A 12,363-nucleotide genomic window follows, 5' to 3' on the forward strand; every position below is an offset into this window, starting at 1 on the left:
AGCAGGTGTTAAGTACCTGACATTGCAGTGAGACAGATGCCCAGTGAAGTTCCAGATCTGCTGCTTTCTAACATGGCTACTTCAGGCAGGGTAAGCTACCTTTCTTAGTCTGTTCATCTGTAAAATGGTGATTGTTATGAGAAGTAACTGAGCTAGTGTTTTCTTATCAATCTCACAGCAGTCTGTCAAGAAATCCCATCAGTTCTAAATCTAAAACATATCCACGTGCTTCTTGAGATCACTCCAATTGTACCATGAAGAGCAGTTTGAAGGGGTCCTAGAGTGGTTATGGACGTGCCATTTCGGGGACTACTGCAATAGTTAGGTGAAAAATGATACTTGTGTGATTTCTATTTATTTCAATCTTTAGCAATATTTTTTCAAGTGTTCTCTAGTTCTCAGTATAAAAGGATGCCTTTGGTTAAATTGATTACCAGGAATTGTACTCTTTTTGCTGCTAAGATTAGTGGGATTTAAACAAAATCATTTCTGAATTTTCATTGCTAATGTATAGAGATGCAATTGATGTTTGTATGTTAATCTGTTATCATGGCCACCTTGCAAAACTTGTTTATTAGTTTTAATAGTTTTTAGTGACTAAGATTTTTCTGTACCCAAGATCATGCCATCTGCAAATAGACATAGTTTTATTTCTTATTTTCCAAACTACATTCCATTTATTTATTTATTTATTTATTTATTTATTTATTTATTTATTCATTCATTTATGCCTAAGTGCCCTGGCTACAATCTCCAGTATAATGTTAAGCAGAGGTAGCAGAATATGTATCTTTATCTTATTTCTGATCTTAGGGGAAAAGCATTCAATCTTTCTTCATTAAGTATCATATTAACTGTGGATTTTCTATAGGCCACTTTATCAGTTTGAGGAAGTTTCCTTTGATTCCATCTTATTGAATAATTTTGTAAGAACAATATGATGGATTTTATCAAATACTTTTCCTGCGTGTTTTGAGATGATCAGGTATTTTCAAATTCTTTATTCTGTTATTATGGTGGGTTACTACATTGACTGAATTTCAGATGTCAAACCAACCCTGCATTCCTGGACTAAATCCCATTTACTCCTGTGTGTAATCCTTTTTACTTGTTGCTGTGTTTAGTTTGCTCCACATGGCTTTCTACTGGTCTCTGGCTTCTACTCTTGTCTTCCTAGTCTTTTTAAAAAAAAGTAGAGTTGTCAGAGAAGTCTTCTTAAAACATGCTAAATCATTGCTCAAAATCCAGTAGAGAATCCTCCACTTACGGTGAAGCCAAAGCCCTTATAGTACCTACCTCATCTCAGTCCTGCTCCACTCCTGTCATCCTCAACTCTAGCAGCCCTGCCCATCTCACTGTTCCTTGAACAGGTCAGGGCTATTGTCACCTTACAGTGTCTGCACTGGCTGTCCCTTCAGCTCAGCAGATGCTTCTCCTGATAATTGCATGACAACCACTTCCTCTCCATATTTTTATTTATATGTTTCTTTATCAAAGAAGTCTACTCCAGCCAACCTTTTAAATCTTGTAACCCATTCCTGTACAGCTGATCTCTTTACCTTGTTGTTGTTTTATCTTTTTTTCCCCATGGCATTTATCACATCTAAGAATACTAATTTAGTGTACTTTTCAAAAATACTTTTGTCTATTGGCTATTTCTTTCACTTTAATTCCCTCAAACATAAGCTCTTTGCGTGTAAGAGTCTTTGGTTTATCAATTTGTCTTGACACATAGCAGGTGCTCAGTAAATATTTGTTGAACGAAAGAATAATATAACTAAGGCTTGTAGACCAGTGCCTAGCTTTTGAAAAAGGTTTAGCAAACATTTGATGGTTATCTGTGTTCAAATAAGACTAAGTGGTAGGGGTAGAATAGTAGAAAACAAAACATGTTTCCTATTTTCTGGAGCTTGCAGAGTGGAAGAGGAGACAGAAATTAATAAAACAATCACACAACTGAGTGAATAACTGCAAACTAAATTGTGCAATGAGAAAAGAGGAAAAAAGGATGAATGTACCTAACAGAGGACTAGGGGTCAAGGGAGTCTTTCTACAGGAAATGACACCTAAGTTAGGATGTAAAGGATAAAGTATGAGGTACAGGTAAAGAAGGAGAGAAAGGCCCAGAGCATTTTAGGCTGCAGCATTAGCAAGGTCAAAGGACAAGTCATGGGTACATGCTCTAGGTCTTGGAAAAAGAACAGTGGGGCAGAGGCATAGAGAGCAAGAGAAAGTGGTGTGGGACAAAGCTGGAGAGGGTGGCATCTGCCAGATTCAGGAGGGCCTCCTGGTCCATGTTTCAGATTTGGATTTTTATCCAGAGCAAGAGTGGATGTGGGGTAGCAATGTGAGGGTGCTCAAATCTGAGCCTCTGATTGAGAAGACCACTCTAGTTGCAGACTGGAGAACAGCTTGAAGGAGATATAGAGTGGATATGGATGGATTAGTTTTGGGGTTATAGCAGTAGTTGGGTGAGAGATATTTGGGTGATTTTAATTTATTTCATTTCTTTTTGCTTAATTATATTTTCTAATATACCTAAGGAATAACCTAGAAAGTTAAAATATATATTCCAACCAAGGACCAATAGCTCTAGAAATTACATTTCTCATTAAAGTACCAGAGCCTCACATGCTTAGGCTAGGGTGAGAACAGCAGAGATCAAAAGGAATGGACAACTTAAGAGCTCTCTAGAAGTTACAAAGTGGTGTTTGAGGAAATGATGGAGATCTAGGTGGAAAGGGCAGGTAGTGTTAAGGGTGCATGTTCAACTTCTGGGAAGATAGTATTTCCACTCTCTGAAAAGGGGAAGCCTGGGGAGGGTCAAGTCTTGGTGAAGTGAATGTTAGGTTCCTGGTATCTGGATGCTAAACATTGCAAGAAGCTTTGGGTGGGGGACAGACTCTCAGGTGGCCCTCTACCATGATCCTCACCTCCTGTTGTTTATACCTTTATGTTATTTCCTGCCTTTGAGGATGGGAAAGAGCTGAAACTTGTTTTTAACCCACAGAATATGGCAAGGTAAGGACATGTCATCCCTGGTCACCCCTGTGATTATGTTACATAATTGTGTTATAAGAGGTCATTGCATACATACTCTCTGTAGAAACTTTCCTCGTTGATGAAATAAGCAGTAATGTTGGGGAAACCCCCATTGCAAAGAACAGTTGGTGGCTTGTAGAAACTGCAGGTAGCCTCTAGAAATGTAGAGTGATCTTACTGTCTGTTGATACAGCAAGCCGGCAGTGTCCTTAGCCCTGGCACTGCAAGGAAAGGTATTTTACCAAGAACCTGTTTGAGTTGGGAAACATCCTTCCCCAGTTGAGCCTCAAGATGAAGACTCAGCCCTGGCTGATGCCTTGATTGCAGCCTTATCAGACCCTAAGCAGAGGATCCACCTAAGTGGATCCCTGCCCCATATAAACTGTGAGATAATACATGAATATTGCTTCAAGCTGCTACAATTGTGGTAACATTACATTGCAATTGATAACTAATATGGGTGGCACTGCTGTATCTAGGCCATCTGTGCCACAGAATATTTGACTTCCAAGAGATGGTTTGGTCCTATGTTTCCTCCATGTACCCAGGGATAGGAGCACATTTTTTCTCCAGTGACCTCTCCTGACTGGTGAATGATGACCCTGCAGGCTCACTGCCTGCAAACACATATGCAGAGATAAACCCACTTCCTCACTTGGTACCCATTCCACCTTCCATGATCCAAGAATGACATTCGAGTTATTAGGTTGGTCCAAACGTAATTGTGGTTTTTGCCATTACTTTTAATGGCAAAAATTACGTTTGGACCAACCTAATAATATTACATTTCAGGGGCTCTAGTAAGCTTTTTAACTTAATTTAATTTAAATTTTACTTTATCTCACTTTTCACACCATCCCATCAGTTAGATCTTATACCCACTTTATAAATGAGAAAGGCTATGAGATTCAGAGAGATCAAGTAAACCCAGAACCCAGAAGCAGAAAAGTGGCTGCTCCAAGCTTCAAACCCAAGCCCTCTAATTCCTAATTTAGCAACTCAGTCCTGCCACTCAGAGATGCCTGTGACTTGCTTCTCCTTGAGTTCTTTGTCTTTGTCTCCATGACGACCATTGAACATCTAAACCCGCTTAAGCTGTACCACACTGTGCTATGTAGAATCTTGAGTCAAACAGTGGACTCAAGCTGGACAAGTTGTTTGCCTCATTGGCTCTGTGATGTATGAATCCTCTGACCTTGCACCAGTCATCTAACCTCTTGATCTCTACAATCCTTATTTGAAAGATAAAAATATTGTACAGAGAGATATTTTAGATTCTTTCTAGAATTATGTTAAAAGTAGAGAGAAGACTTTAGGATCACTAGATTTAAATCCACCCAGAGGTAGACTTGTAGCTAATGCTGCCTCTTTTTTTTTTTTTTTTTAGATGGAGTTTCACTCTGTCGCCCAGGCTGGAGTGCAGTGGCACAATCTTGGTTCACTGCAACCTCTACTGCCTGGGTTCAAGCAATTCTCCTGCCTCAGCCTCCCAAGTAACTGGGATTACAGGGGCCTGCCACCATGCCCAGCTAATTTTTTGTAGTTTTTAGTAGAGATGGGGTTTCACTATCTTGGCCAGGCTGGTGTTGAACTCTTCACCTTGTGATCCACCTGCCTCGGCCTCCCAAAGTGGTGGGATGACAGGCATGAGCCATCAAGTCCAGTGAATACTGCCTCTTGCTAGCTGCTGAAACTTGGGAAGATTATTTACCCTTTGTGAACTTCATTATTGCTGTTTGTAAACCAAGGCTAATAATTTCACCCTCTAGCATTCCCGTGAAGATCAAATGTGATGTATAATGATGTATATGGGACATTTAGCTTGCTGCTTGGCATTTATAGGTGCTCCCTAAATAGAGGTGATAAATATTCAAGACTCCTCTGTAATGGCTCTTAAAATTTACTTCAACTTGAAGACGTAAATTGAACTGTTGCAATTCTGTTGTGTTTTGCTAAAATCTTAACGAGAGGATATTTACAAATTTGCCAATAGTTTAAGCTTAGCTTTTTCTGAAAAGGAGAGTGGACGTGAATTGTGACCTCTAGAATCTTAACTGAGTTATCCTACAGTATGAAAATAGATAGGATGTGGGCCGTTCCACTTTGCCTTTGGCTGTTATAACTCTCTCGGAGCAAGATGTTCTGCAAAAATTTCTGAAATGATTCTTTCATTGATGTAAACATGGGGACACCCATTTGGAGGACATTCTGGCACTTCTACTTTCTATCTCCCCTGGGCATCCCATAGGGAAGCTCAAACAATGGGGGATGATGTTATGAGTTTACACTCTAAGAAAACAGTGCCCTCCCAAGAAGTCCTCTTCAGGCCGTGCACAGTGACTCATGGCTCATGCCTGTAATCCTAGCACTTTGGGAGACCGAGACAGGCAGCTCACTTGAGGTCAGGAGTTTGAGACCAGCCTAGCCAACATGGTGAAACCCCGTCTCTACTAAAAATACAAAAATTAGCCAGGCATGGTGGCATGCCTGTAATCCCAGCTACTTGGGAGGCTGAATCAGGAGACTCACTTGAACCCAAGAGGTGGAGGTTGCAGTGAGCTGAGATTGCACAACTACACTCCAGCCTGGGGGACAAGCGCAAAACTCCATCAAAAAAAAAAAAATAAAAAATAAAAAATAAAAAGAAGTCCTATTCTATAATATCAGTGCAGCTACCGGAACCGTGGGTGTCAGATGCGCACATCCAGCAGAAGGCAGTCTTGCACTCCAAAGGCACTGACTGTGGGCCCCCAGTTCACGCACTCAATACAATGGGCTTGGCTCTTGGAGTGGAAGTAACTGAATGCCTTCTTAGTTGTTTAAGTTTTAGCAGCTTAAGCTTTTGCTTTTTGTGGGCTTAGCAGTTGGTTGACAGAGTAGTTGCCTTGGCTCTGATAGGTTTTACTTCTTTCTTCACGCTTCGCTGTGGGAGCAGACAAGTGGCAGAGCAGCAATGATCAGAGTGGACCAGCGCTGCAGACATGTAACCACTGAATAAACCAAAAATAAAGAGCCTCTTGGTGACATGCACATGAGCGACTCGATGTCTGGATCCTTGGCACTGCGTATGGGAGATGAAGTGCTTTCAGTTTGCTCATTAGTTGATTTCAGATGTTTATTCTTATACAGATCTTATATGGACACTACAACCAAAACAACATATTTACAAACTTTTTTTTTAAGGAAAGCACTTATATCACATTCCCAGTAGGTACACAAGTGTATGTTCATGCATTGAAACGAAAATTTCTTAGATCACTGCTAGCCTTTGCTACATGAAATGACTCTGATATATTAAATTTCATTTTGATTTCTATTTCATTAAAAACTATAGCTGATACCTATAAAATTGACTTCACAATGCACTATTGGGTCAAAGTTTGCAGTTTGAAAAACAATGTGCCTAGACAGTCTGGTGAAGTTCAGTTTCCAAACTAATCATCCGCAGGTCTCCTAGTTCCTCAAATGCACATCTTCTGACTCCTTTAGGGGTTTCCTACCCTCTAGTGTTGATGTCTTCCTGGGGCAGCCCTCTGTTCTGCTCTTGATTGAATTTCCTCTCAGATATCATCTGCTTGCCTGGCTATGATGATCATTGCTGCTGTAGTGATTCATAAATGTATATTCCTAACTGTGGTTGCGTTCCTGAATTCTGTATGATGTTTCCAGCAGCATTCCAAACAGTTTCATGTAGCCTTCTGTTGTACCCTTCATCTTGAACTCAGCACCAAAATCAAAATCATTATTTTGTCTAAACACTGCAACTTCTCTCCTTAGTCTATTAATGGCTCTCTTATTCCCCTATCTACCCAGCCTAACTATTCCAGGCCATCACTGACTCTTCACTCTCCTTCACCCTCCACGGCTCACCTTTCCTCAGCTCTTGTTAATTTTTTGCTCACAACTTCTCTCTCACTTTTCCATTTTGACACCACATCATCTCAATTTAAAAAACCAAATGGCTTCTCATTACCTACAGAGTTGAATGTGAACTCTTTAGAATATTGGACTTTGGCCTCAAATCTTATCTCCATCATTGCCCTAAATGTGCCCTTTGCTGCACTAAACATTGATCTCCTACTTATGCCCTAGGAAGAAATAAATATTTTCTAGTTTCTCAGAAATAAGCCTCAATTTTTTTGGTGAATGTGACACTTATCATGCATTTCCTGCTATGTAATGTCACTGTTTGGATTAATATTTATTTAGGTTAGCATATTATTAGGTACTTTCTAGAGAGTTGTGATCTGGGAGTCACCTTGAATTGTTCTCTCAACATCGAAAGAGTAACTAAGCCATATTGATACTGTCCCCTAAAACAATTATCCTAAAACTTTCATGTGCATATAAATTATCTGTTAGAATAAAGATTCTGATTCAGCAGGCCAGGGATGTGGTTTGAGATTCTGCATTTCTATTTGGCTTTCAGAAAATGTGAGGCTGCTGGTCAGAGACCCACACTTTGAGTAGCAAGATTCAAATGTGGCTTTAACCCATCCCTTCTTCCTCCATGCCACTTTTTGGGTTTGAGACCTTATTATTACTTATTCTCCTAACTGGTCTATTTGCCACCTGTCCCTCCCCACCACTAGTCTGTCTCATAAAACTATTATCTAATGGATCATTACTTCATTTGTGAACTTCCTGAAACAAAAGTGCAATGGAAATTAGAAATGTGATCCTTAGAGACCTGGCCTCTGAGCTAGGAATGGGTTAGGCGCCTTGCTTGGGACATCCTTATTCTTTTCCTGTTTCTATGGTTTCCTTCTTCTCTGCTCATTCATTTTGATGAAATTAATTAGGCTGTTCTGCTTTTCCCAAAACACTGATTTTCTTTTTGCCTCAGCCCAAGCCAGGCCCCATATACTATGGCACCTGTATTTTTCACACAACTTGAATTTTCAGAAACACCTTCCATGTGTTCCGTTTTCAATCCACTGTTGCCAAAACTCTGTGGGATTCAACAACAGTGGGATTGAAGAAGCTGAAAGTTGATAAGAGGAAAACCGTTTGAAGGATAAATGAAGTAGTCCATCCACGAAAGCTAGCCTCGCCGTCTTTTAACTGCCCTATGGTCATTTTGGTCTCCCTGAGCGGGGGTGTCATCCCAGATGTGGGTTTGCACAGGGGCCTGTGAATTTCAGGCTTTTGCTCTTGTGGAACTGCCTCGTAGGTTATGGGGAGCAATGCTTTCACACGTACTGCTTTTCTATTGTATTTTACTTTATATTTATTCTTTCATTTATCTTCCTTTTTACTGCTGGCTCTGTTGTTCAGTATTAGCTAATATATTGCAAAGTGAACTTTCATTGACCAGGCAGAGGCCAGGGTAGGGCCACTGAGAGATTCTGGAGAACAACAGATGGGGAGGAAGCAGAGGTGTGCAGCGAGATTCCTGGGATTGGGATCCCAGCTCTGCTGACATGTCTGTACAGTCTTGGAAGTGTGATCTAGCCTCTTTGGCCTGTTCCTCCAATCCTGAGAGAGGTGGTGGAAACAGATCACTGCTTAGCAGGCCTTAGGGATAAGTTACTAGGGCCACACAGAATCTTCTATTTTTTTAAAAAAGCAAACACAACTCTCCTCCCTATAATTATACCACACTGCCCTCAATGCCAGTGAAGTTTTCCTTTGCCCTGTAGGTAGATTTTTGTGTGACCTTCTCAGAAGCAGGAAACAGATTGAAAAATCACTAAGATGTGGGTCAAAAAGTATTTTTCATTCTCATATGTGTCCCTTTGTTGCAAAGACTGTGACATTCCTCCATGGCAGAAAGCAATGAATTTGGAAGAAAAATCCCAACATAACTATTTTCCATCCTAAGGAAACAGCCTCTCTTTGCAATGTGTGAATGCATTTTCCACTGCATCCCCAGGGGTATGAGTGTTTCAAGAAGTTTGCACTGTGCTGCTACATTCACTAAGCCCCCAAGCCCCACTCCTTCCCAGACCATCCTCCAGAGTCCCTGCATGTTTCCAGAAACAAATCAAGAGACTGATAAGAGCTCTGCCTGGTATGAATAATAGAAAAATGAGCCACTCTGTGCAAGGAAGTTGGTGGAAGGTGGGAGGCAAGCAGGGGAGAGAAAGAGATTTTCAGCAGCAGAGGGGACCTCAGGACCCATCTACAAGATGGACACTTTGCTCAGCGTGATTTCTGCATTTATGCCTCTTTAATGGTCAGCGGGGCAATCAATAGATTGCCTGCTACCTGGTTAATCATGGGTCTGTTATGGGGTGGCAATGGGCATGCTGGCTGTGGGATCCATGTGCTGACAAAAAGACCATTGAATGTTGACTGTTACTTTTCTTTCTCTTTCCCCAGGGCAGCCACTGAAGTTCTGGCAGCATTGCTGAAATCCAGTAAGCACCTCTTTTGAAGGGTGGCTATTTCTCTCCGCTCTGGGTTTAATGAAAGATACTTTCTGGTCCCCATGGCTGTTTCTTTTTTTTTTGACCTTGAAAGCGATAAAGTCATGTCCTGGGTCTTTGGGGTAAGATAGAGAATATTATGGCTGTTCCAGGTACATGACCACAAAGAGAAAATAAATATTATCCATACACAACGCCACCAAGACAATGGACCCTAAAGGGGGTATATTGACTACTGTGGAGCTGGTGGACCCTCCACCCCTGTCTAACAGAGCCAGCAGTCCCTAAAGATTGTTGAAATAAATTCCAGGTTCCAGTGGGATTGCCTCCAGGTCCCAGTGGAAGAAAAGATTTTGGCTGGCTGGAGAGAAGTATTCCTGTATTTGGTTCTCAACTCAGCTCAGCTCATGAGTCTATATTCTTGGGCAGGTGGAGTATTGGGAATTGCTTGGACAATGATGATGCTGATAACAAATTTATATTTAAAAGTTGACTCTTTTCTCAGTTACTTGAGTGATTGCAAAAGAATAGCTCTGGGGTTCTGAATAATTTGAGGATTTTTTTGTCTGGTAGCCCTGGCCTAATTACGTTGGGAGTCAATTTCATGTGTGCAATATAATAGCAGGCACAATGCACTTGGGAGGAAAGAAGTCTTAGCTTAATGTTTTTACTCATTTTTTCCTCCTTACCTCTTCATCTATTTTAATTTGGCACCTTGGAAGCCAGCTGCTTCAATTGTGATATTTGTTTCTCTATAGGGAGCCTGAGGCCTGTGGGTAATAGGTGAACTTTAATAAAACTTTTAAATAAATAAATAAAAATAAAAACACTCTCTCCCCCCATCCATACATCTCTGTCAACTATAAGCAGAGAGAAAGAGCCAAATCACATGCTGTTTCCCTTCATAGGCTTAGAAAAATTGAAGCTTGAATTCATTTAGTTTATTTGAATTTTATATGAGATGCAAGTCTATCCACAGCTTAAAGACTTGCAGGTAGAGTGGAGGTGGTAAGAGCAGGATAGGGGAGTAAAGAGGAAGGGCTTATGAAGCCCTGGAGATAGGAAGGGATGGAAAAGTGTTACTGTGGGTTCTGCGGAGAGGACCATTCATTCTTCAGACTGAACTTGCTTCAGGTTTGGCATCTCGGTTCTCATTATTTATCTGCTCCCTCGGTTGCTCCCAAATGCCCGGTGTTTGGAGCAGCAAGGTGAGGGGGTGTTGAATTGCAGGAGGAAAAGATGCTGAGAGCAGCCTGGTAGGCCAGCCTGTGAATGTCATGCCTTGGGAAAGAAGCTATCTCTCAAATCCCCCCAGCCCAGCCTTGGCATGGAGGACTTGATGTTTCATGCGAAGGGAGCCCAGAGAGCTGAGTAAGGCTGGCTTACTTTCTACATACACACTTTCCTTAGCTCTTGAGCTTAGGGTTGAGCATCCTGATATAAATTGTACCTACCTAGATGTGTAAAACTCTGAAAGTAGTCTTATGTCAGTTGTTAACTCTATTGATCAGGAACACAATGCCTCAGCCCAGGAAAAACCAATAGCCAGTGCAAACACGGCTTGATTCAGGCTCAGACCGTGTAGCTAGGTTTTCAACACACCAGCCATGCCTAGTAGGCTGAGTGTGCAGTGCTGGGCCTCAGCTTTTAGAATTTCTAAATTCTTCTTTCCCTTTAGAGCTTAGCTCAGATATTGCCTCCTCTGAAAATCCTTTCTCTGACTACCACAACTTGGATGCCCCTCCCCAATGCTCTTATAGGCTCTCCCAACTCAGACTTGATTACATTGTGATGAAATTGCTATTGTCTGTCTCTTCCAGCAGACTGCAAGCTTTTGAGGGAGAGCGTCATCTGTATTGGTTGTTGTATTACTTGCCTCAGCACAATGAAAATCCTGAAATAAGTATTTGTTGACTAAATTTTTTTTTGTTTATTTTCTTTTTAAAATAATTTTAAGTACTGGGATACCAAATTTTTAAATGAATACATGATTTGTGATTTTTCCCATGTGTAAAAATGGCAGTACTGCCCCCTACTACCAGAATCTAACATCCATGCATAGAACCAATGATCTAAACATTTGTGATTCTCATCTCTATTTACCTGTTCTAACAGATTGGTGGAGAACTGCAATAGCTTGCTGTCCTCCACATATAAAACGGGATTTAGTGTCCCACTAGGAGGATATATAGCCTATTTGCTAATTCTGCTGAGCTGTCTATACATCTCTTGTGTTACTTATAACACAAGGGAGTTGGATGAGAGGTTCTCTAACATTCTTTCTAACACTAAATACTCAGCCTTAATGTGTATCAGGGTTTCTCAATGTACCATTGGCATTTTGGACAGGATAGTTCTTTGCTGTTAGAGTCTGTTCTGTGCATTGCAGGATATACAGCAACATCCCTGGCCTCTACCCACCAGATGCCAGTATCATGCCTCAGTTGTAACCAAAAAATTATCTTCAGACTCTGCCAAATATCCCTCACGGGGGGTGGACAGTAAAATTCCCTCTTGTTGAGAATCACTGATGTGTATTTGGGTACACACATGAGCTGAAGCTCATTCAAAGTTTCAAAAGACCCCTTCCCAAATACCTTTATTGATATTTCCAAGAAATGAACTTCTTGCATAATTGATGGGAAATTCCTCAGTATCAGCCTCATTCATATGGGTTCATAAGAGGTAAGAACACTGAAGGCAGCATGTCATTGTGAGCATTTACAAAGTACTTTGGAGGGAAACAGATTCTACAGGATCTTGAGGGTCTGAGAATGAGGAGGGCAAATAGATTTCATAATGAGTAGAAAGTCCAGCGTGTGGGTAGGAGAATTCTGAGATCATGTTTAAGCTCAGCAAGAAAGAGGACTACATTAAATAGCAAAGTCTGTCATGGATTTGGGGAGAAGTAATAACAGCATGCTAGGCAGCTGCCATCTTTGTTTTACCA

General features: G+C 41.0%; 1 protein-coding gene across 2 annotated transcripts in view; it reads left to right on the forward strand.

The window, feature by feature from the left end:
• The window catches only part of AGBL1 (AGBL carboxypeptidase 1), a 948,924-nt gene that overhangs the window by 135,446 nt on the left and 801,115 nt on the right, over positions 1 to 12,363 (forward strand). For both annotated transcript variants that reach the window (XM_004056715.5, XM_063698809.1), the window contains exon 6: positions 9,367 to 9,404. In XM_004056715.5, the coding sequence (XP_004056763.4) occupies positions 9,367 to 9,404 (38 nt within the window). The remainder of the gene's footprint in view (positions 1 to 9,366; positions 9,405 to 12,363) is intronic.

This window comes from Gorilla gorilla, chromosome 16 (assembly GCF_029281585.2).
Source record: "Gorilla gorilla gorilla isolate KB3781 chromosome 16, NHGRI_mGorGor1-v2.1_pri, whole genome shotgun sequence".
In the NCBI taxonomy this organism is placed as follows: domain Eukaryota; kingdom Metazoa; phylum Chordata; class Mammalia; order Primates; family Hominidae; genus Gorilla; species Gorilla gorilla.